General features: G+C 36.9%; 2 protein-coding genes across 3 annotated transcripts in view; one reads left to right on the forward strand and one right to left on the reverse strand.

The window, feature by feature from the left end:
* Positions 1 to 25,129, reverse strand: part of iglon5 (IgLON family member 5) — a 409,655-nt gene that overhangs the window by 57,071 nt on the left and 327,455 nt on the right. The window lies entirely within an intron of this gene.
* Positions 1 to 25,129, forward strand: part of ago3a (argonaute RISC catalytic component 3a) — a 53,455-nt gene that overhangs the window by 22,144 nt on the left and 6,182 nt on the right. The window contains exons 5-18 of one of the 2 annotated variants that reach the window (XM_082150068.1): positions 3,411 to 3,547; positions 5,667 to 5,801; positions 8,132 to 8,219; positions 9,288 to 9,435; positions 9,512 to 9,631; positions 15,514 to 15,657; positions 18,401 to 18,534; positions 19,351 to 19,535; positions 19,612 to 19,771; positions 21,470 to 21,560; positions 21,655 to 21,849; positions 21,935 to 22,069; positions 23,316 to 23,417; positions 23,741 to 23,940. In XM_082150068.1, the coding sequence (XP_082006194.1) occupies positions 3,411 to 3,547; positions 5,667 to 5,801; positions 8,132 to 8,219; positions 9,288 to 9,435; positions 9,512 to 9,631; positions 15,514 to 15,657; positions 18,401 to 18,534; positions 19,351 to 19,535; positions 19,612 to 19,771; positions 21,470 to 21,560; positions 21,655 to 21,849; positions 21,935 to 22,069; positions 23,316 to 23,417; positions 23,741 to 23,940 (1,974 nt within the window). The remainder of the gene's footprint in view (positions 1 to 3,410; positions 3,548 to 5,666; positions 5,802 to 8,131; positions 8,220 to 9,287; positions 9,436 to 9,511; positions 9,632 to 15,513; positions 15,658 to 18,400; positions 18,535 to 19,350; positions 19,536 to 19,611; positions 19,772 to 21,469; positions 21,561 to 21,654; positions 21,850 to 21,934; positions 22,070 to 23,315; positions 23,418 to 23,740; positions 23,941 to 25,129) is intronic. The other variant, XM_082150069.1, reaches the window with a different exon arrangement.

Raw genomic sequence — 25,129 nt, forward strand, 5'->3', positions numbered from 1 at the left:
TAATAATAAATGTTTCTCAAGCAGCAAATCAGCATATTAGAATGATTTCAGAAGGATCATGTGACACTGAAGACTGGAGTAATGATGCTGATCACTAGGGATGTCCCGATACCACTTTTTCACTTCCGATACGATACCGATGTCGCAGCTTTGGCTATTTGCCGATACCGATATCAATCCGATATTTTTATTTTATTCTTGAACTAATACTACTAATAATAAAATATATGGAAGCACTTTGCTCAATTAGCCACATAAAAACATCTCACTCAAATGGAGAACAAATACTTCTCCAGTATATAGTCCACAACAACAGCTGATAATGAAAGACTGCCACACTTTATTCAAAAGACCTTGAGATATGTTTGGTAACCTGAATGAATTTAAAATTAATTTGCTATATTTTAGATCAATATATTTGTTTCCTTAAAATTTTAATTAACTTTAACTTTATTCTCATCTGAATTATAAATAATTTATTTCTGTATAAAATAATAATACTTTTAAAAACACATTTAATTTTCTTTTTTAATCAATGTAGAATGTGTAAATTAAAAATAAACAGATTAGTCTGTTTTAGGACAATAAATGAAAACCAATGCAATATGATGAATGTCCAAAAGATGAGATCATTTTTGCTTTTAAACAGCGTGTGTGTGTGTGTGTGTGTGTGTGTGTGTGTGTGTGTGTGTGTGATTTTGGTTGGGTGGCAGTTACAGTTTGACAAAAGCACAATGTTGTGTTTTACACAAATATAAGTAGGCTAAACACTTTTTGCAGTTTTAATGATGTCCTGTATGAAAATGACGGAGTATGTTTTTATGTTTCCACTGTTCGATCGCGCCCGTGCCTCTCTCTCTCTGACACACACACACACACACACAGCATTGCAATCTTGACATCGCAGCCTGTTCATTTTGCTGCATTCACACCAAACGCGAATAGAGCGTCAAATTCGCGTCTATCGCGTATAGTTCGATGATTGAACAGTTTGAATCCATTCGCGCGTCCAAAGCGAATAGGACCCGCCGCGCGCGTATAATGATAAAGCGAGCGTTTGAAGCGATATAGACGCGCGTTCAGAGCTAAGGCGGGGCTACAGATTAGGTGTCCGTCCCAAAAGAACCCGCATATGTCTATGCGCGTATCTAACAGTATCGTTAGTTCCATATTACATTAAATAATGTGCACGCGAGTTTTATTTATTTTTACACCGTGTATTCTCTGTGTAAATCCATGCACCGAACGTACGTTCAGTACGAATACATGTACCATTCCACCAGTGGCGCCTCCAGAAATTTTTCATAGGGGTGGCCAGATTGGGCCACTTAAAATCTTGGGGTGGCACACCAAAACTATAAACCATAATTTCAGAACTTTTTTCTACTGTTGTAGTAAACCGGCCTGTAGTAAACTTTTAGAAAGACTTAAGGAAACTCCTACTGATATACTATATGATGGTTTATTGTGTTATATTTAATGTTACTAATGATATAATGTGCATAGACTAATAACAGTACAGTTAACATTTTGAGTTGCACAACAATTCTGTTGTATTTTGCAATTATATTTGGCATAAGGTGTACATTTATTGCAAACAAAACAGTTACTGGGGAAAAGCAGATACTGGCAGATACAAATATATTATATTTATATATTAATGTCAAGAATTCAGAAGTGTATATATTTATATAGCCTACACTACAAAGAAATAATATACAATTAAATTATGCTTATTTTAAATGTATTGAGCAGGCTAGGTATAAAAAATATAGGCTTTTAATAATCTTTCAGTGCGCAAAACCATGATAATATGAAACGCTTCAAAACAGAGCGCACAAAGCGTGTATGCGCATCGCGGGTGCAGAATGATGTGCTCAAAGCAACATGGAGTCACAGTGTGCAGCGCTGCGCTGCACAAGTGCGCATTTAAAAGGCACAAAGCGAAGAAATGTCAAGCGCACAAATCCTAGTGTATATCTGTCCAACAGTTTATTGATCATTTGTTTCACAGTTTTAAATTCCAGTTATTGTGCGTTTGATGCCGATTCATAGTCCTTGTGATGTGTGTGATCTAGGAAATACAAATTTCCGTAAACTTTAATGATGTAAATAGACTTCTGTCCCTCACATTAAGCTATGGAATGACTTCAGATGACTTTGTCACCCAAACTGACGCGGGAGTCTTCTTCGTCTTCTTTCCTAACTTCTTTTGAAATTGTTGACCGACGGGCACGCGCTGAGCTGTTGCTGTCTGAGCGCACAACAGCGGCATGGACGGAGGGGGCGGGGGAGTACTGGCTACTGTGTGCGATCGAAGGTCTAGAGCGGCTTGCCTGCCTGGCTGTGCATTAGGGATGAAATGCATAACTGATGCTACTAAAATGTATACTGGCCAGCGGGGTGGCCAGTGGGGTGGCCAGGAGTCAGCCAGGGGTGGCCACGGCCACCCCTGGCCACCCCCTGGTGGCGCCATTGCATTCCACCCCTAATAGGTATCGTATCGGATCATTTTTTTTCTCCCCTCCGATATCCGATCTAGCGTTTTGGGCCAGTATCGGCACGATACCGATGCCGTGGATCGGATTGGGACATCCCTACTGATCACAGGAATAAACTACATTTCATGATATTACTGCATTTTTCACAAGTTTATTTTTCTCATAAGATAGACCACTTTTGAACGGTAGTGTATATTTCTAGTGAAACATCTGGGTCTTCTTGATTTTATCTGTTGGTTGTTGATTGCAAGGACTTGCATATGTCATAGATGTCAAGTGAACATTTCACAGGAAAAGCAACTTATGACATTTTTATTAAAGATTACAGTCAATAAATAAATAAACAAACAAACAAACACATAAATAAATAAATAAATATATTATATATATAAAAAATGGATAAATCTTTCACAGTAACATTTAAGCATTAACTAAGAAAACAAACGGGGTCAGTTTTGATTTCATGCCGACTTATGGAAGCTTGCTTCCGCCACTGTATAATACATAAATAATAATAATTGCGACTTTTTTTCTCACATTTGCGAGAAATAAAGTCGCAATTCTGAGAAATAAAGTCGCAATTGCCAGATATAAAGTCACAATTCTGAGAAATAAAGTCGCAATTGGGAGGTATAAAGTCAGAATTGCATGATATAAAGTCGCAATTGCGTGTTATAAAGTCAGTAAAGTCCGTCTTTTTTCCCCCTTAGAATTGTGAGTTTATATCTAACAATTCTGAGAAAAGATGTCAGAATTCTGACTTTATAAGACGCAATTGCGACTTTATTTCATGCAATTCTGACTTTATATCTCGCAATTCTGACTGAAGTTTTTTTTACTGTAACTTTATCAACTGGTGGGTTTAGTGGATACATGAAGTATATAACATTCTGTGATTGTTTCTCTCAGGTACACACCCGTGGGCCGCTCATTCTTCTCTGCTCCGGAGGGCTACGACCATCCTCTGGGTGGAGGCAGGGAGGTGTGGTTCGGCTTCCACCAGTCAGTTCGGCCAGCCATGTGGAAGATGATGCTCAACATCGACGGTGTGCATCCTTTGAGTTTCCTGACGAGGCTTAGCATGTGTGTTAGCACAGAGTGTGGGAACTGTTCACACTGTTGCCCTGGGGATGAAAGATGGCGGGTGGGGGTTTGTTTGATTGAAGGGGGGCGTTAAATGAGTCCCTCTTTCTCTCTCTCTCTCCAAGTTCACCAGTTCTGTGTCTCTCCATCTGCATGTTTTCCCGCTCTCTCAGTCTCCCATAAGTCAGTTGGTTGCATCGCCTACTCCTCCCCCTCTCCACTAAAGGGCAGGGAAAAGTCTAACCGTCTGAAATCGTCTCTCCTTTCACTGGCTCATTGTAACACTTATAATGGAGTGAATGGGCTCAGAAAGAGCGCGAAAGACCGGCTTTGAGTTCACATTAACATTTGTGTTTGTTTTCTCACAGGACTAATAAAGAGCAACATCTTAACTGGACCAGAGATTTTAGTTCGCTGAAAGTTTAGTGAAGTCAAATTAGAAATGGAGGGGAAAAATCATATCGATAACCTATAGCTAAACACCCAATACAGGGCTTTACGCTTACTTTTTTCCCAGGGAGCCACATTTTATCATTTTAGGAGTGTTTAAAGAACTTTAGGGGTGCAGTGAAATTTATCAAATCATTTGTTTTTCCTTAATAAAGGGATACGAGGAGACATTTACAAGCAAAAGGATTTAATTTAAAGCATTGAATTAAATGCCAAGTACAATTTATTATATAACCGAAATACGAATAATAACCAAAAAAAAAAAAAAAATACATTTGTAAATTTTAATTTTAAACAAGCTCATAATAAACCAGGACTTCTTATCTTGAAATGTCTTTACATCAAGTTGCTCATTCAAAGAGAAGTGGGGGATAAAATATGCACTCTTGCAACCATCTGAAACATATTACATTACTAACACCATAAAGTAAATATTGTCATAATTCATCAAGTAGATCGTAAGCAATCACTTGGCATAAAGCCCTGCAATAGCGATCACTGACAAAAAACAAGCCACTTCTCCTCTTTGTTACAACTAAAAAAAAAAACAAGAAAAAGATTTATATATATTAGGGCTTTCACTTTTTATTCGATATTCGATTATGCATTCGAACATGACGTGAAATATCCGAAATCGAACTATATATAAACTATATGGTTTTTAAAGTGCCATGTTTTGCGCATTTTTTACAGTCTATGATTAGACCGTTTGCTTTTTATTTTATTGTTTGCCATCTCATCCAGTAGCGGCCGCTCTAAACGTAGCGTAGGCCCATGACCAAATCAAGCCAATAATAGCCAATAACCAGTTTGTTTTGAAAATGGAAGATAACGACAAGACTAAAGAGACCGCGCTGTAATTCCTGCCTATTACACACACACACACACACACACACACACACACACACACACACACACACACACACACACACACACACACACACACACACACACACACACACACACACACACACACACAGAAAAGACGCGTGTCAGTATCGAGTTCTCATTCGGGCTTGAACAAACCATAACACACACATTATGCCAAATGTCTGTTTTGTCGAGTGTCCTCATAAGAGCAGTCTTAAATTATTTAAATGAATGTAGAGATTTGTGAGAAAATGGGACGTGTGTCAGATCGCGTCTCTGTCCGCAGCGGCTGGTCTTAAAGTGTCATTAATGTTAATCAAAGAACAAAGGTAAGAGAGTAAATTACTCACTCAGACCCGGCGCCAGGAGGATTATTATACCGGTAGCCTAATCATGAATGTACTCCGCTATCTTTTAACACATCTCCGGCGAACGGCTTTTTCACTCAAAAGAAAAACTCTTCATGAAGCGCAGTGAAATTCAGCGACCATGTGGCGTTTCCTGATGGATCAAGTTGTTCGTTAACTTCATTTTACATTTTACTCGTAGATATTCAAATATTTTCGAATACATTGCTTGATATTCAATTAGATTTTTCTCAAAAGTGACAGCCCTAATATATATATATATATACTCCCTCAATGCTGCTACATCACTGAACTTTTTTTTTTTTTTTACTGCAGAGGATGGATTCCTCATGACCTCTTCTAAATGATGAGTTGAACTGTGTTTTTATCAGTTTTCCTCTCTTTTGTCTCGCAGTGTCAGCCACGGCTTTCTACAAAGCACAGCCAGTTATTCAGTTCATGTGTGAGGTTCTGGACATCCACAACATCGATGAGCAGCCTCGCCCCCTCACAGACTCCCACAGAGTCAAATTCACCAAAGAAATCAAAGGTACGTGTGCATGTTCCTGTGTGTTCCTGTGTGTTCCTGTGTGTTCCTGTGTGTTCCTGTGTGTTTGTGTGTAGGGGTTGGACAATGAAACTGAAACACCTGGTTTTAGTCCACAATCATTTATCAATATGGTCTAGGGCCTCCTTTTGCGGCCAATGCAGCATCAGTTCGTCTTGAGAATGACAGATACAAGTCCTTCACAGCGGCCAGAGGGATTTTGAGCCATTTCTCTTTCAGAACAGTGGCCAGGTCACTATGTGATTAGGGATGTCACTGTACCAAAATTCCAGTAGTCGGTACCGATACCATTAAAATGTTACGGTTCTCGGTACCAATTTCGGTACCACAGCAAAATCTGTTGGAACTATTTTTCAATTCAATTCAATGACTTTATTTATGACGGTAATCATAAGTAAAATAATACATATAAGCATTAAAGGCTACATGCTGTTTAAACGTAAATATTCCTTATAAAGAAAATCCCATGGAGACGTTGCTAAATCTACTGTACAGTAGCCTAATTATTTCTTCAAGTTCAACCGAACTTTTATTTTGACGGGTTACCGTGAATACCTTTGAGTTTCTGTGTGTGTATGATATGATGATAGTTTTTTCTCAAATTAAACTGTAAAATGCTCATGAAGTGACTCTCAGAGTGGCTCTGGAGATGAATTTCATCATGTCATCATATCGTGAGGCAGCAGAGACTGAAAACAGCGCGAGCGTCACTCGTGCTTCTGTGTGTGTGTGTGTGTGTGTGTGTGTGTGTGTGTGTGGTAAATGAAACCGCGCGTCTGCGCCATTCATTCACACAGAGACGAGCTGAACATGCAGGGTTAATATTTAAATATTTAATATACACAGACACTATATATATATACAGACAGTGCTCCAAGTAAAAAAGTTAGTCTGGAACCCCACGCTTGGATAAAAACACGGAAGCGACTTAAAGCAGCTCCTATTAGTGGGTACCGAATATACCCGGTACTACAGAAATGCTGGTATCGTCACATTTTCACCGAAGTACCGGTACTTTGACAACACTATATGTGATGATGGTGGAGGAAAACGTTTTCTGAATTGCTCCTCCAAAACACCCCAAAGTGGCTCTATAATGTTCAGATCTGGTGACTGTGCAGGCCACGGGAGATGTTCAACTTCACCTTCATGTTCATCAAACCATTCGGTCTCCAGTCTTACTGTGTATTGGTGCATTATCATGCTGATACAGGGCACATGGTCCTCCAGAATGGTTTGGTAGTCCTTGGAAGTAAGTCAAGTCAAGTTTATTTGTATAGCGCTTTTCACAATACAGATTGTATCAAAGCAGCTTCACAGTATTAAATTAAAATAATACAACAAAGTTTGTTTCAAGAGGAATTTATTGATTGATAAAATTAAATTAAATATCCCCAAAATATCCCCAACTGAGCAAGCCAAAGGCAACAGTGGCAAGGAACCGAAAAACTCCATCAAGTGACCTAATGGTGTCCTAAAACTCCATCAGGTGACCTAATGGTGTCCTAAAACTCCATCAGGTGACCTAATGGTGTCCTAAAACTCCATCAGGTGACCTAACGCGTAACGCGTCTATCAAGCACAGTCAGGATTGTCATGATATTGCAGCTCAAACCATCGATGATCCTCCACTGGCTTCACTCTGGGCAGCGACAGTCCGGGTGTTCAGCCTCTTTTGGGTTTCTCCACGCCGTAACTCACACGGATGTGGGAAAGACTCATCAGAAAATGATACGTGTTTCACATTGTCCACAGCCCAAGATTTGCACTGTTGGCACCAATGAATCCAGCATTTGCATTGGCACGAATGACCAAACGTTTGGCTATAGCAGCCCGACTGTGAACTCCTGACGAAGAGTTTTGGTGGAAACCGGAGAGTCGAGGTGCGCATTTAATTCTGCAGTGAGTTGGGCAGCTGTGGTTTTGTTTTTTATTACCTGGACATCTCTTTCAGACAGCTTCCTCTTCTGTCGACAGTTACTCCTATTGGATGTGGTTCGTCTTACGTGGTGGTCCACATTACCCAGCATACCATAGCTCTCGATACACCACAAAGACTTGGTCACGGATGAGCAAGCGAGACGTGCACCAACAATTTGTCCTCTTTTGAACTCTCATATGTCTCCCATTATGTTGTGTGGATTGCAGTAGTTTATGTACAGCTGTGCTATTGCTCTGCTAATTCATCCTTCACACTCTCCTCTTACGATCAGGCCGCGCATATATAGGAGTGAAACCTCCAGCTTTTTCAGTTTCATTGTCCCACCCCCTGTATGTGCTTGTCTCTTTCTCATTGGCTGGTTTCTGTGCAGGTCTGAAAGTGGAGGTGACCCACTGCGGAACCATGCGGAGGAAGTACCGGGTCTGCAATGTGACCCGCCGCCCCGCCAGCCACCAAACGTTAGTCAAACCGCCGCCGGAACTGAAGCTTGTTATAGCCATCCATCCACCCATCCATCCATCCATCCACCCATCCATCCATCCATCCACCCATCCATCCATCCATCCATCCATCCACCCACCCACCCATCCATCCATCCACCCATCCACCCACCCATCCATCCACCCATCCATCCACCCACCCACCCATCCATCCATCCATCCATCCATCCATCCACCCATCCACCCATCCACCCATCCATCCATCCATCCATCCACCCACCCATCCACCCATCCATCCATCCATCCACCCACCCATATATATATATATATATATATATATATCTTAATTTAATTTTCTATCATTATTTAATGAATAAATGTAAATGTATTTATATATAAATATATATATATATATATATCTTAATTTAATTTTCTATCATTATTTATATATATATATATCTTTAATTTTCTATCATTATTTATATATATATATCTTAATTTAATTTTCTATCATTATTTATATATATATATATATCTTAATTAAATTTTCTATCATTATTTATATATATATATATCTTAATTTAATTTTCTATCATTATTTATATATATATATATATATATATATATATATCTTAATTTAATTTTCTATCATTATTTATTGTAAGAAATAAAATGAAATGAAGTTTTGTGCCATTTAAAATGGTTTGAATTTTTTTTCTTGACTATTACATTTTCCTCATAATTATTATTAAAGCATTTTATTTTTACAAGTCCTAATATGTTAAATGGTGATTCGTATTACTGTAATACTATTAAGTATTATAATAATTACAAGAAAAATAGTGTAGTATGTAAAACTGCATTGTCATGTATATTGCATTGTTGCCACACGACCTCATCATATTGCATGCAGGATATTCGCACACTTCACACATTATGCACAGTATGTACTGCAGAAATAGTAAAAGGAGCATGTTATTCCAAGCATAGCCCAAATGTTTGGACTGAGGGAAGCAGTTTAGCTCTAGTTTTTGATGCCCTCTAGTGGTGGTGTGTTGTTTGATCAAGTTTCCTGATTTCTTCCAGGTTCCCTTTGCAGTTGGAGAATGGCCAAACTGTAGAACGAACAGTAGCTCAGTATTTCAGAGAAAAGTACAACCTGCAGCTCAAATACCCGCACCTGCCCTGTCTACAGGTGGGCCAGGAGCAGAAACACACCTACCTGCCCCTGGAGGTGAGTCCTGTCATCCTCACGCTGTGATGGCCATAGACCACAGTCTCTGTTCTTATACGCTCTGCTGTTCTCGTAGGTGTGCAACATTGTAGCAGGGCAGCGGTGCATCAAGAAACTGACAGATAATCAAACCTCCACCATGATCAAAGCCACAGCGAGATCAGCACCAGACCGACAGGAGGAGATCAGCAGACTGGTGAGTGCCTTTAAAGTCATTATTTTAGTGTCATTGAGTGACTATATAGTTTTTAATATTTTGAAATAGTTTTTATATTTTCCATTTTTTTATTTTAGTTAAAGTTTTAGTACATTTATTTTATTTCATTTTAAATACATTTTAGTTTTAAGTTATGATCAAGTTACAGGGTTCCTACACATTATGGAATTAGATTTTTAGTCATTTCCATTTAGTCAGATATGCAGGGATGCAAACAGCGCGCTTTTCGGCGCCTCCCGCTTTTTTCACGTCAGTTTGGGTGACTTGGGTCTGAGAGCGTCTGATTATAATTTCACAAAGTCATCTGAAGCCATTCCATAGCTTAATGTGAGGGACAGAAGTCTATTTACATCATTAAATTAAAGTTTACGGAAACTCGTTTTCCCTCCTTTGCGGCTGTCAATCATTCTCCATTCAGTATTCAAACAGCGCGGGCGCCTCGTCCGGTTACAGCAGGATGCACGGTAAAACTCTCTCCAATATGATATATTCACATTATAATGTGAACTTTTAAATGCGCACTTGTGCAGCGCTGCACACTGTGACTCCATGTTGCTTTGAGCACATCATTCTGCACCTGCGATGCGCATACGCGCTTTGTGCGCTCTGTTTTGAAGCGTTTCATATTATCATGGTTTTGCGCACTGAAAGATTATTAAAAGCCTATATTTTTTTTATACCTAGCCTGCACAATACATTTAAAATAAGCATAATTTAATTGTATATTATTTCTGTGTAGTGTAGTGTAGGCTATATAAATATACACTTCTGAATTCTTGACATTCATATATAAATATAAAATTGTGAAATGTATGATTGCCTGATTGAATTTTATAAGAGTACTAATAGTAATTTGTTTTTATTAACATGTTTAGATTTTATAAAATTACTGTGCAGATTTTCTCAAGAATTACTTTTTGCTGCTGATTTATACACTCACTAAGTTTAATAAAAATACATAATAAATTTATGTGATATTTAAAGGTGTTAACTGTAATCTTACACCGCAAAATGCTAACTTACAAAGGATTAAATTCATCACAATTATGTAAGTATCTGGATATTTGGCGAGGGCTTCGATAACCTCTCTCTTTTGACCCATACATGTGTTTGCATCCCTGGATATAACACTCTGCAAGTGTTTATAGAATAATAAACTGAAAATAATGCTATATGGTTGAGTACTTTATGGGTTAGGACTCGGATGGAGTGATAATGCCTGATAATAAATTATTTTAGCAGTAAATTTCTAGCAAACATTGTTATACTGGGTGCCATATCCTGCTATTATTTAGAAAATAATATCTTCTAAATAAAAATAAATTTGATCAAACACTATATAATTTTAAAATGTATAATATAAATGTTAAAAACTTTTTTTTAAAGTGCATCAAACACAATCCTGTATTTTAACTTTATAGATTTAATAAAATGCTGCAAAAAAATAAATAAAATAAAAAGCACTGAACGTGTCTGGGTTTGGTGTAAATTGATTTGTATCAGTTACAGTACCTACATACATTCTGTAAATTATTTGGCAACATAATCGCATACATAGTCAGAATGTTACATGCATGTTAACAGTTTCATTTTAAAACCATTTATCAAATGTTAAAGACATATGGTCTGAAAAATCCGCAGAGAAGTCTGGAAAAGTCTGGAATTTTGAAATGGAAAACGTGTAGAGACCTTGAAGTCAAACTAAATGAAATGTTGCCATGGCAACTAGCTGAAATAAAACAAGTTAAACAAAAATTATAATTTATCTCAAGTAGCAATTCTTTTTACAGTTTTAGGTAACTATAATAATCCAGATGTGCTCTTAATTTGGTTGCATAATAATCCAGATGCACACTTCTGAGGACCACATAAGATCTTCCAGCAGTGCATTAAAGCCTGTTCCGGCTGTCCGTGTGGTGGATCTGAATGAAGTCAGGTTGCTGTCTGCATTAATGGAGGTCAAGCGAGTTCATAGCGAGCTGATTAGCTGTGTTCTGAACTCTTTACCTCACTCCCTGCAGATTTACAGTCTGCCTGCTGCCGCCACCGTCAGGTTTGAGCTGCTAACGTGTAATTGAAGCACTGCTGCTCTTTATACCTTATTAAAATGACAGCCAATCAGGCGCTGAATCCGAGCAGCTGACTGTGTGTTGCCGTGGTTGATTTCTCATTTAGATCTCCAAACAAGAGCGGAGAGACCGCGTGGGTGGAATGCCACTGACGAGGCCAATGAAATGTCCCAAATGAAAAAGTCTAGCTTTGAGACAGAGCTAAAAATACCACGGTTGAGAGTATTTTCACACTCCGAAGTACAGCAGGATCTGAGCTGGGCTTTATCAGCTCGTAGCAAGAAATGTTTCTGACAAACTGTGTGTTCAGTCAGTCTCAGGAAAGGTTCTTCATTTTAAATCTAATATAATCGGAATTTAAGCTGCAGTTTTACCATTTATTCACACTAAATTGATACCATATCCAAATATATATGTGTGTGTGTGTGTGTGTGTGTATGTATGTATATATATGATAAAACTAGTTATGTTTTAAAATTTATTGATTTTAGAACTAATAGACAGTGATGTTTTAGTATTATTTATATATTATTATAGATTATAGTATATTTAAAACTAGCTTTTATTTTTATAAAAATATAAAAAAAAGTTTGTGCCTTTGTCTTTTTTATTAGTTTTGTAGTTCTGTTAAGCTTGAATTTATTTTGATTTCAGTTTTCGTAATTTTAATAACTTATTTTATTTTTGTAAGTTGCCACGGCAGCATTTTCAAAGTTTTAAGTTTTTAATGTAATATTTGTATCTTATTTTATTTCTGCTTTAAAAACAATTTGCAAAACTTTTATTTCACAATAACAACCCTGCTAATCGATAAAAGTGCTAAATATAAACCTAATTATTTGGTGCCTGATAAGGTAAATATCTGTTTTTCTGTTGTTACTACTTTCGTAACTAATTGTTACTAATTGGTTTAGGATGTAAGAATTGCGTAATATTGGCACTAGCATTATTGTACTGGAGAACAGCTGTAACATTACAGGCAACATAAAACACATATTTTACTTCCATAATTTCATGTATTTCTAAGTGAAGTTGTTTTATTTAGATGCATTAAAACTAAATGCATTAAAACCAAATGCACTACATCAGGGGTCCCCAACTAAATTGGCAAGAGGTCCACTAACCCGATCAGCCCAGTAAACGAGGGTCCGGACAGGCAAAAACACCCGGCAATAATTCAGCTTTCTTTCCTTTTATTAAATTGTAACCATGTCAACAAATTGACAATAAAACCTTTGACAAAAAAATCTTTATCTTTAAATGTATTCAACTGATTTTGTTGAAATTCATTCAAGTATGTTATTTCATTTTAGTGCAAATATTCAAATGTAAAACCTTTCAACATCAATAACAGCAACAGGAAGCATAAAAATAAATACTGAAAGTCACAATCTTAATATATTAGGTGCAAATGATTTACCTTCATAACCACTCAACGAAAAATACATTCAGTGTTGTGAACAGCTGCTATTGCACATAAACTTGCAAACATTGTATTTCAAAAGTGCAAAAAGGGAACAAATAATGCACCTCATAATGCATTATATAAAAAATGGTTAACAATACTTTTTTTTGTTTTTGTAAACAAGCAAATTTGTAAACTTAGCTCAGTGTGAGAAATTTGCATTGGCACTGGCAGCCAATCTCTTAAATCTGGGTAGGAATGGAGTCAAAGCAATTCTCAGACATGCATGCACATGGTCATTGGTCAGTTGTGAGCGGTACTTATTCTTAACGATGTTTAGCGTAGAGAAGGCTGACTCAGCTATACGTAGAGCCAAACATTGTTAATGTGTACACTGCCACTTTAAGTACAGGAAACTTTGCCTTTGGCACAGTCTGCAGCCAAAATGTGACAGGGTCAGAGGATTCACATTGCTCTCTTAACACTACATCAGCCTGTAAATCTAATAGCTCCATTTGAAGGGCCTGTGCATTAGCCCATTTGTACATATGTACGGCCTCCTTGGAGAAAGAAACAACATTCTTAACAAAAAATGGACTCCTAACAAAGAGCATCAGCTGATCTCCCAATGTAAAGCCATCAGAGCGAGCCTTAAAGTTTTCAATCAACTTTTGGATAAAGTCAGAATGAGCAGTGACTGCTCTCCTGTATCTCCTTCATTGAAGGAAAATGTGTACAGTCCTGCTCAAGATCCATTTTCAGAATGTCCAGTTTCCTCTGAAAAGACTGGACTGCAGCCACCAAGTCACACACAGAATTGTCTTTCCCTTGAAGTTTCAGATTGAGGTCATTTAAATGCCCTGTGATGTCAACCAGAAAGGCCAGTGTGTCCATGTTACTTTCCTCTTCTAAAAAGTGCAAAAACACCTGAGCCTTGTGACTCTTTTGTTGTGCAAGGAAATCTTTAATTTCATTTCTTATCTTCCAAAAGCGAGCCAGCACTTTTCCTTTACTCAACCATCTGACATTGGAGTGCAAGAGCAGGTCATTGGCAGGAGCATCTACTTCTGCTAAGAACTCCCTGAGCAGACGATGCTGGTGAGCTGATGAAGCCCTGAGAAAGATAACTAGTTTGGTGATGGTGTTCATAACTTCTGCGTGGTGCTCTGAAAGTGTGGAGCAGAGAACAGACATGTGGATAATGCAGTGATATGACAAGAGCTCTGGGTTGTCCTCTTTCAGTCGACTGACTGCACCCTTTTCTCTTCCCATCATAGACGGTGCCCCGTCAGTGGTGATGGAGACAACATTTTTTACATCGATTCTCCTCTGTGTCAGCATTTCCTTTATGGCCAAATATATATCCTCTCCCCTGGTATGCGTTTTTAAAGCTGTGACGCCTAAAATGTCCTCTACAAATGTTTTAGTCTCCTCATGATAGAATCGGACATACACCAGGAGCTGAGCGTTGTCACTCACGTCAGTTGATTCATCAGCAGCTAACGCAATGCACGGGGCACTTTGGATGGCGCTGTCAAGCTGGGACTGCACATCTTCCGACAGTAGCTCAGCTCTTCTTGTTGTTGTTGTGGATGATAAAGGAATCTGATGAACCTTTTGTTTCAGCTGCTGTCCTTCTTTACCCTCAAACAGCGTGTCTGCCATCGCCTCCATACATTCTTTCACCATTCCGGAGTCAGTAAAAGGCTTTTTATGTTTGCCCAAAATCCACTCGTAGGCTCGTTGCTGTGCTGTTAGGGACTGTGTTATCACCCGTGTTGCACGCTCATACTGTCCTTTCAGTTCACCAATTTTCCTCGTCCTCGCGGGTTATCCCGGCGGGTAATATTCATTGAAAGTTTTGTGTCTTGTCTCGAAAGGCCGCTTGATGTTTCCACTTTTACCAAGAGCAACAGACTCCGAACAAATAAGACACGGGCCTCGTAGAGCTCGATGACAGCAAAATTAACGCGTACGCTTCAGTCCACTCATCTCGAAAGATGCGGTTTTCAGAGTCCACTTTTCTAATTTTTAACAAAGCCATAATAATCCATTCACGAATCTCATAGATTGTAATGTGTGTACAAGCCAAAGTTTGTGATCTCTCCGGACCCCGGCTCTTGCAAAGGACCTGACACAGACATAGCTGCCCTCGCGCACGCCTGTTCAAAAATAACTTTTATTCCAAAACTTTTTAACAAAAATGTTTAGAGGTCCGGATAAAAAGGTCTTGGGGTCCGGACCTGGACCCCGGTCCGCCAGTTGGGGACCCCTGCACTACATATTTAAAACAAAATATTTGAGAGCAAATTAAATATTAACTACAGAAAAAAACTAATTTTAATTGATTTTTCAGGCCTTAATGATCTTTGTCTGTGTGTTTCCAGGTGCGCAGCGCTAACTATGAAGCAGACCCTTTTGTTCAGGAGTTTCAGTTCAAGGTGCGAGACGAGATGGCCCATGTGACGGGGCGCGTGTTGCCTGCGCCCATGCTGCAGTACGGGGGCAGGGTGAGCACAGAGCACTTTATGGTACCCTTCTTTTCAATCACCCACATCTCTCTGTGTCTGTCTGTCTGAATGAGTGAATAGCCTCTCCTGGAGGAACTAACAGCTCCTAATCACTGATGCTGTGATGTGTGAAGTGTGCAATAACTCCTAAAGTAAACAAGCTTGCAGTGATTTGTCTTGTTGTTTAGATCAATGAATGAACGAAAGAATGTTTATTGATGTTTTTGTGTCAGTTCAGTTTGGCTGTCTATATAGTCTGAGAATGAATTATGGTTTTGTGTGATTTTGTACAATTACATGCTTTTTTTTAAATGACAGGAGATCGGAGGCAATGGTAACTTATGGTCTAAAAGTGGTTGGAGGCATTTTTAACACTTTTATATAACTTACATTTATGCATTTCGTGAGCTTAGAATTATAAGGTTCTATCTCCGTTTAGGGTAGTTCTGAGATATTGAGCATCAACGTTTTTACATCCCAGCTGGCAAAACTGTTATGTAGTATAATCTACTATTATAGCTCAACAAGACCATCACCCTACAGGTACTTTGAGGATAGAATATCAAAATCCTGGCACATTTGGAAATGGGATTTTTTAAGATGGCCCAAATGGAGATAGAACCTTATAATTCTGATAGCTCTGATTCTGTTTGGAATTATAAGGTTCTATCTCCACTTTTACAAATAAAACCCCACATTTCAAAGAATAAATGTATATAACCATTGATTTTAATCAATTTATATATTTATAATACAAGCACACAGCTTGATTGGATTTTTGATTTTGGTTGGATATTGAATCTACTGGAGATAGAACCTTATAATCCCAACTCGGTTTATGTTTGTGTGAGATGGAACCTTTTTATTTGATTAATTATTAATAACTACAATTTTTTTTTTTTTTTTTTTTACAAAAATAACACCACACAGGCATTAATAAACACCTAATGGATCAGATTATGTCAAAAACTCAAATTTCGACCAAAAGTGGAGATAGAACCTTATAATTCTAAGCTCACGATTTGGCAGACAGTTTTTTAATGCATTGCATTAAAGGTATGAATTTGATCATTTTATGCATACCCTGGGAATCATGTTATTATAATTTTTATATATATATATATATATATATATATATATATATATATATATATATATTATGTTATATTCTATATATTTATAATCGTATATGTCTTTGTACTAAAACATTGCTAAGCTGGTAAGTCAAGTCTTTAATTGGATACTTCAATGAGATAATGTATATGTATTTTAAAAACTTTCAGTTCAGCCATATTATTATTTTATAAACAGTGTTACAGTCGCTCCCAACCTCAGCCATTATAAAATCTTGTATTATCTTGTATATATATATTAGCATCTGTTATTTGTCTTATTTAATTTTTATCCAACATCCTAGAAATTAAAGATTAAATTTCAAAAACAACTTTAGACAGCAGAAGAAAAAACACTGTACATCCAAAAACATTTTTTATTTAAAAATCCTTTTGTAGTTTATTTTATAATTTTTTTCCTTTTTTTGGTTTACATTGGACTCAAGGTCTATTAAGATCCACAATTATTTAATCATTAATATATATTTTTTGTAAAATTTCAGTGTCTCTTTTAGTTTTAGTGACCGTTTTCTAAGCTACAGATGTATTTGATTAGAATTACAATTGTATAATATTTTAGGGGCTTTTCACACTGTGCTTAACTCAGGGTTATCGTCGTTCTAAACCCAGCTTTTAACGTTTCGCACAGTTCTCACACGAGTTGAGCACCGTTTTTTTTAAACCCGGGTTATGAAACCCTGTTTTACTAAAAAACCCTGAATTACCAGAGCCTCTTTTGCGCTGTTAACCCTGCATTATGGTGCCAAATGTGTGTAATGTGAAATTATAGTGTTAGAAAGTTACGACTTGAGGCTTAGTAACCGACAGCCAATCACATACCTCATATTCACCGTCACGGAAACGAGAAGAGACCATTACATTCTTACTTTTATAGTCCGAAAAGTCAGTTCAGGATAACATTGATAGTACAGTCGGCAATATATAATATGAGGATGCTCAACGCTAAAGCCTTTATGCAAATATATCGTGTTCTGCGTTCGCCCAATCAGTGACAAGGATTTAAACCCAGGGTTAATAAATGTGCAGTGTGAAAAGTCAGGTTATAAATACTCAGGATAAATTGTCAACACCAGGTGAATTATGAGCAATATGAAACGTGAAGCAAGATAACTCATTAACCCAGATTACATTAACCCAGGGTTTAGAATGACCCAGGGTTAACTAGTTTAAGTGTGAAAACCCCTAATGATTCAGTAGGAACAGATTTCTAGAAATCTGTGGGTGCAGTTAATGAATTTGACTACAAGCTGCAATACTGAGGCTACAAATCTGAGATTACTGATTGATAAACTTGCAATTTTGATATTTACAGATCGTTTTAATTAAAGAAAATGTATATAAATCTAGTGATCATGTGCTCAATATGTGTCATCTTACTAGCTTTACTAGCATGATTGAATAATTTTTGTTTGTGTGTTATAATTGCCTCCGTTCTTCCCTATGTGCAGGCCTGTTTTGTGAAATGTACTTGTAAAGTTACACTCTTAATTGTATTTTTCCTCCAGTTCAGTCTAGTAATGATTTATTCATGTGTTCATGTTCAGTTCCAGTATCAGTGGTATATCTGTGTGCCCTGTGTTTTTGCTCACACACGTCTTGTGCAGCAGATCAACCTTGAGCTGTCGTTGCAGAATCGCACTGTGGCCACACCCAGTCATGGAGTTTGGGACATGAGAGGGAAACAGTTTCATACCGGGGTGGAGATCAAGATGTGGGCCATCGCCTGCTTCGCCACGCAGAGACAGTGCCGAGAAGAGATTCTCAAGTAAGACCCCACACCATACTGACCTGTTTAAAAGTTCATTCCTTTTCATCACCTGAAGGGCTTTGCGATTTGTGGGAAGGGAAACCATTAAGAATTTTCTGATAAAAATTGTGATTGCAATGCAATAAAAAAAATATGGCCAATATGTTGTGATTATATATCAACATGGCTATAAAATTATAATTATTATTGTTCATAATCCAATGAACAGTCAGATGGTTGCTTTACAGATGATTGTAAAATAATAATAAAAATAATAATGCAATAATTCTTGTTATTGTTAATAATTATAATAATACTTCTAATAATATTTATCTATTATTATTATTATTATTATCCATAAATAAAATGTAAAAAATTCTTAAATAAAAACTAAATAAGAAATATTGCTATCGTAATTGCTAATTGCGATTTTATCTGATAAAAATTGCAATTTAAAAGGTGATTTTAAAAACAGATTTCAGGCTTGCTGTTTGTTTTTGGGGCTGCACATTTTGCCAAAATTCTGTGATTATACATCAATATAGATTAGAAAGTAGTAATAATAATAATAAATCAAATTATTAGCATTTCTAAATAAAAGCAAAATAAGAAATATTACAATTGTAATATTTCACTATAAAATAAGAAAATTTTTATAATAATTTTATTTTACCTTACAACTTTTATTTTGATGGAAAACCGCAGAACACAAGAACACAGTGCCGCGCTTCACTCTGTAACACGCATTTAACGTGATTTCGGTTTTATTTCTTTTTATCGTGCAGTATGTACTTTCCATTCTTCGAAGTGTCTGAATTATGTCTGTCCCCACAGGGGTTTCACCGACCAGCTGCGTAAGATCTCAAAGGATGCTGGGATGCCCATCCAGGGCCAGCCGTGCTTCTGTAAGTACGCACAGGGAGCCGACAGCGTGGAGCCCATGTTCAGGCACCTGAAGAACACCTACTCTGGACTGCAGCTCATCATCGTCATCCTGCCGGGAAAGACACCCGTCTACGGTAAGAGCGTCACACACAGAGCCGAACCTCCCGCCAAATGCCTTCAGACTAACCAACTCACGCTTGATCTGTGCAGCGGAAGTGAAGCGTGTTGGAGACACTCTTCTTGGAATGGCCACTCAGTGTGTGCAGGTGAAGAACGTGGTGAAGACCTCCCCTCAGACACTCTCCAACCTCTGCCTCAAAATCAACGTCAAACTCGGCGGCATCAACAACATCCTGGTCCCGCATCAACGGTGTGGAAACATCTTCCCCAGCCTTATTTTTGTGATTCTTTATTTATTAAACATTTTGTGTATATAACTATTTACAACAAAGCCCAAGATCTCCCATAACCGTAAGACTAAATATAAATACACAGAATAGATAAATATGACAAGAAATTAAAATAAAATTTTGACCAAAACTTAGAAGGATCTCAAAAACGTATTGATAAAGCCTCAATAAGGTCCATACAAAATTGTATTGTCTTTCTATTGGCTCCGAGCGCTTTAGCTGTGGTACACTCCAGAAGGGCAATGTCCAGTAGATATGACATCCAGATAGACATAGCTGGGGTAGTTGGTTTCAACCACAGTTTTAAGATAACCTTTTTAGCAGCAGTAAGGACAAAAGGACAGAATCCTCCTTTGATTGACAGACAGTGACAGCGAGGAATCATCCAGCAAAAGAAAAATCAGAGGGTCCTTTTGGATCGGAATCTTCAGAAGATCTGTCAGTAAGTCCTGGACTGAGGACTAGACAGGCATAATTCGAGAGCAGTCCCAGGACATATGCATATATGTACCTAAATTTGCACTATTGCGACAAGTGCACTATAAGTGACAAAAAGGATCAGATTTTCTTTTCACCCCAGCCTGATTTTGATTAACGGAACATAATCGGCTCTGCTCATTGGCTGTTTTTAAACAGGCTGCTAATTATTCCCAAATGTTTTTGTGAGCCGGACCCCTCTGACATAAAATCAAAGATAATGGTTAATGGTCACATGACATGCAAGTGAACAGATACATATTTATTCTTTGTTTCATTTTGAAAGTTTATTTTTTTATGATCTTTTTCTATTTCTATTTTGTTAGATATTTCATAACATATAATAACAACAATAATAATTGTATTATTATTATATAGTAGTTTTATATGTAATTATATGAAATGAAGACAGAAATATAGTCTATTACTGTTGCAATGTTTTTGTCAGATATTTTAACATATAACAACAATAGAAATAATAATAATACATTTATTACTATTATATCTCTTATTATTATTATTATTATTATATAGTAGTTTTATCTCTAATTATTAAAAAAAATGAAAACAGAAATAAAGGCTATTACTGTTGGAATTTATATATATTTATATAATATACACAGTAAAAGTTACTATACTAATATTTATCTTAAATTTTTACCTTCCAAATGTTCAAACCCTCTAGATTTTAACATTTCAAAACCTCTTGCTTTAATTTTGGTGGAATACTGGTTTACTTTTACATTCCATTTAATTATTTATTTGCTTGTCATCAAATCAAATCAATAACCCGCTATGGGGAAACCAGAATTTATTAACTATATTACATTTCATTTGACTTATATAGCACAAATAAGCACAACAGAAGTTGACCACTGTGCTTTACAAGCTAAAAGTCCAGGAAACATGAAAGAAGGAGCAAAATAAACCATTAACACACAATGTAATGAAACCATAATTGAGATTTAGTGAAATGCCCGGTCAAAAAGATCAAACTTTAGCTTAAATTGAAACTCCTGTAAAGAGGACAGGGATCTCAAGCATAAGGGGAGGCTATTCCTCAGCCTAGGACTGACAGCTGATTTGTAGACACTATCAAATGCAGTATTCATGCTTACGGCCGGTTTCTGATGGTGTTCAATATGGTGGACTCGTTAACATTTATGTGTGCCGTTTCTCAGGCCTTCGGTGTTCCAGCAGCCAGTCATCTTTCTGGGGGCGGATGTCACACATCCTCCAGCAGGAGATGGGAAGAAACCATCCATTGCAGCAGTCAGTATAGCTTAGAGCTGGATGACGTAACACATATATTAAATATACTATTAAATTGAGCTACATCATCACTATAAAATGCACTTTTCTGCAGGTTGTGGGCAGTATGGACGCTCATCCCAGCAGGTATTGTGCCACAGTGCGTGTCCAGAGACCCAGACAGGAGGTGATTCAGGACTTGGCCTCTATGGTGCGAGAGCTACTCATTCAGTTCTACAAGTCCACTCGCTACAAACCCACCAGAATCATCTTCTACAGGGACGGCGTATCCGAGGGCCAGTTTAGACAGGTGTGGATTCATCTGTCTTGCTGATTTATTGGTCTATTACTAGTTTCATGTTTGTTTTGAAAATGTGTTTTATTTCTGCTTGCAGGTGTTGTACTACGAGCTGCTGGCCATCCGAGAGGCCTGTATCAGTCTGGAGAAGGAGTACCAGCCCGGCATCACGTATATAGTGGTGCAGAAACGGCACCACACACGCCTCTTCTGTGCCGATCGCAATGAGAGGGTGAGACTTTGAGCAATCTCTGGCTGTCCACTTCATTAAACAGCAGGTTGTTCTTGCACTGAACGCACATGGTGGATTGCAGCCTGGGACAGTGACCAACACACACGACTTATATTTACCAGTGTTATTTTAGTATTATATATAAATACATTTTAAAAGCTTGAGGTTTTGAACTCTTGAAATAATTTAGGATATAAAAATTATTGTAACGTAGTGTAAAACCTTTTTATAATACATTTCCAACAGTAATAGCCTATATTTCGGTCTTAATTTGCTATAATTAGAGCTAACACTACAATATAAAAATAAAAATAATAATAATGTGTAAATTGTTATTGTGTATATACTAAGTGTGTTATTATACTATTTATTAATAGTGTGAGTTAGCTTTTATTTATTTTTTCAGTTTTTATTTTTGTTTTTTATGTGCTTTTGTCTTTTTTTGTTTTGTTATTTTAGTATTAAGAGATTTTTCGTTTTTTAAAATATTTTTTTCATTTTAATTTCAGTTAAAGTCTATTTTACTAATTTTGTTGTGTTTTTGTCATACATCATGTCTATATAGTTTTTGTAAATTTTTGTTTAGTTATTTTAGTACAAGTTAAACTATAAAATAAAAAATGAGAAATATTGCCTTATCAACTAGCTAAAATAAAACAAGTTCAAGTATTTTAATATTGGTATTTTAATTATGTTTTAGATTTAGTTAAATATAATAACCATTGTGTGCCCAATAACCAATAGTTAGTAGGTTTTTAGTTATTTATTTTAGTACTTAAACTTAAAACATGTAAAAAAATATATATTTTAACTTAAAATTGAAATAAAAAATGTAGCATTGGTAACTAAGTGAAATAAAATAACAGTTTTTTATGTAATATTTTTTCAGCTTTATTTTTAATGAACAAATTTTAGTTTTAGTCAACAATATCAATAACAAGGATACTTACTTTAACACAAGTTGACCAAGAACAGAGCGTCTCAAAATGCTTTAAAAAAAAATTTTTTTTTAAATTGTTTATTTTGATACACTATTAAAACAATGCTTTTATCGGTAATAAATCGGTTGATTTATCTGTTGAGTATGAGTTAATAACTATATTCAAGTCAACAGAAAACCCGGGTCAGAGTTTATCAAGAGCTCTGGAATGAATACCATCTGGTGAATCGTCTTCAGGGGCGATTATGAGACAAACCTGAAGGCTGCACATGTTGTGTTTAATGACTCTGTGTATGTCCCGCACAGGTGGGTCGCAGCGGAAACATTCCTGCTGGTACGACAGTAGACACAGATATCACACACCCCTACGAGTTTGACTTTTACCTCTGCAGTCATGCTGGAATACAGGTACAGACACACATTCTCACAGCCTGAAATGCCTCCTCCTGTCTTTAAGCTGCCCTCTGGTCTAGTGTTGCGTATTTAATGGCTCCTTGTTTACTTGACAAATGATTTTGCACGCAGATTTTGGATTTATCAGGTCAAAAAACTGTTATGTAATCAGGTTATATAAAGGCTGAATGTCACACAATTATCACAAAAAACTCACTCTAAATCATCAGGGCTGTTGCACAAGGATGTTTTAAAGACATCCTCAAACTACAGGATTGTATATAAGATGTTTTTGAAGGCTTTTGGCATGAGTTTGACTCTTCTTCCTCTCGTCTCAGGGCACTAGCCGACCCTCCCACTACCATGTCCTGTGGGACGACAACTGCTTCACTGCTGATGAGTTCCAGCTGCTCACTTACCAGTTGTGCCACACGTACGTGCGCTGTACCCGCTCCGTCTCCATCCCTGCGCCAGCCTACTACGCCCACCTGGTGGCCTTCCGTGCCCGCTACCACTTGGTGGACAAAGAACACGACAGGTGTGTGTGTGCCAGTGTTTCAGCAGTGCACTATTACTGGGGATATAGCAGAAACATTATGTATTGTGTTGTGAATTTTCTGTATATTGCTCCAGTCCCACCAGGATTTGTTTTATTTTTTGCGATCAAAATAACTGATTTTATGGCTGTAATTTCCAAACATTTGTGGTGTGTGTGTGTGTGCGTGTATATGTATGTGTATATATACATACACATACATGCATACATGCATGCATACACACACACACACACACACAGACACAGACACAGACACAGACACACAGACACGCATGCATGCATGCATACATATATAAAATAGGATACCACATTTACCGTATTTATGATGTTAGATGTACAGTTGGCAACAAAACAAGAAAATGCAGAAAGCTTGTTTATTTTTGTGCTATCCAAGTAAGAAACACTACAGAAACCGAATAATTAAATACTAAATAAAACGCTGCATAGTCTTCTTTGTATGAATTAAATATATTCAGTAAAGAGCAGTGAGAGATTTTCTCTTACGGTTGCATAAAATTAACTGTTGCCATGTAATTAAATCAAATGTAGCATTGAATGTAGTTAAATGTAGCACTTTAGTGTGTGATGGATGTAATAATGTGAATTTTTAATATATTTTTTTTTATTAAAATGGCCCCTGCGATAAGCTTTGTAGTCGGGCATTGAGAGACATTTGCTGTCTTTCAGTAAAGCATTGACTATTATCTCACATTTAGTGTCTGTTTTTTCATTATTAGTTTGTGGCCTTTGTTTTTTGTTGCATTTTTGTCTAGTAAAATTAAAAATCCATTTTTGATTGTAATACATTTTGCTTTTGTTTTCACCCTAAATTGCAACAGTGTTTCTGCGGGTCTTAAAAACGTCTTAATTCGCCGTTACACAAATTAAGGCCTTAAAAAAAGTCATGGCATTAAATGTTGCATGTATTTTTTTGTCCTTTTACCCAATGCAAATGTATAAAATATCAATACATTTACTTGAGGTGCAAATGTAAAATAAATTTTTATCGATTTTACAGAAAAAAAACTTTAACTCTGAAGTGTTGCTAATATGTCATATTTACCTTCTTAAAACCTGCAGAAACCCCTTGCAAACAATGAAGGAATGCAAAAAAAGTGTCATCTTGTTCATTGTGTGTTGTGTTCTGCGAAGTGCCTTCTGTCACACAGTC

The sequence above is a fragment of the Leuciscus leuciscus genome (assembly GCF_965113295.1).
Source record: "Leuciscus leuciscus genome assembly, chromosome: 20".
NCBI lineage: Eukaryota > Metazoa > Chordata > Actinopteri > Cypriniformes > Leuciscidae > Leuciscus > Leuciscus leuciscus.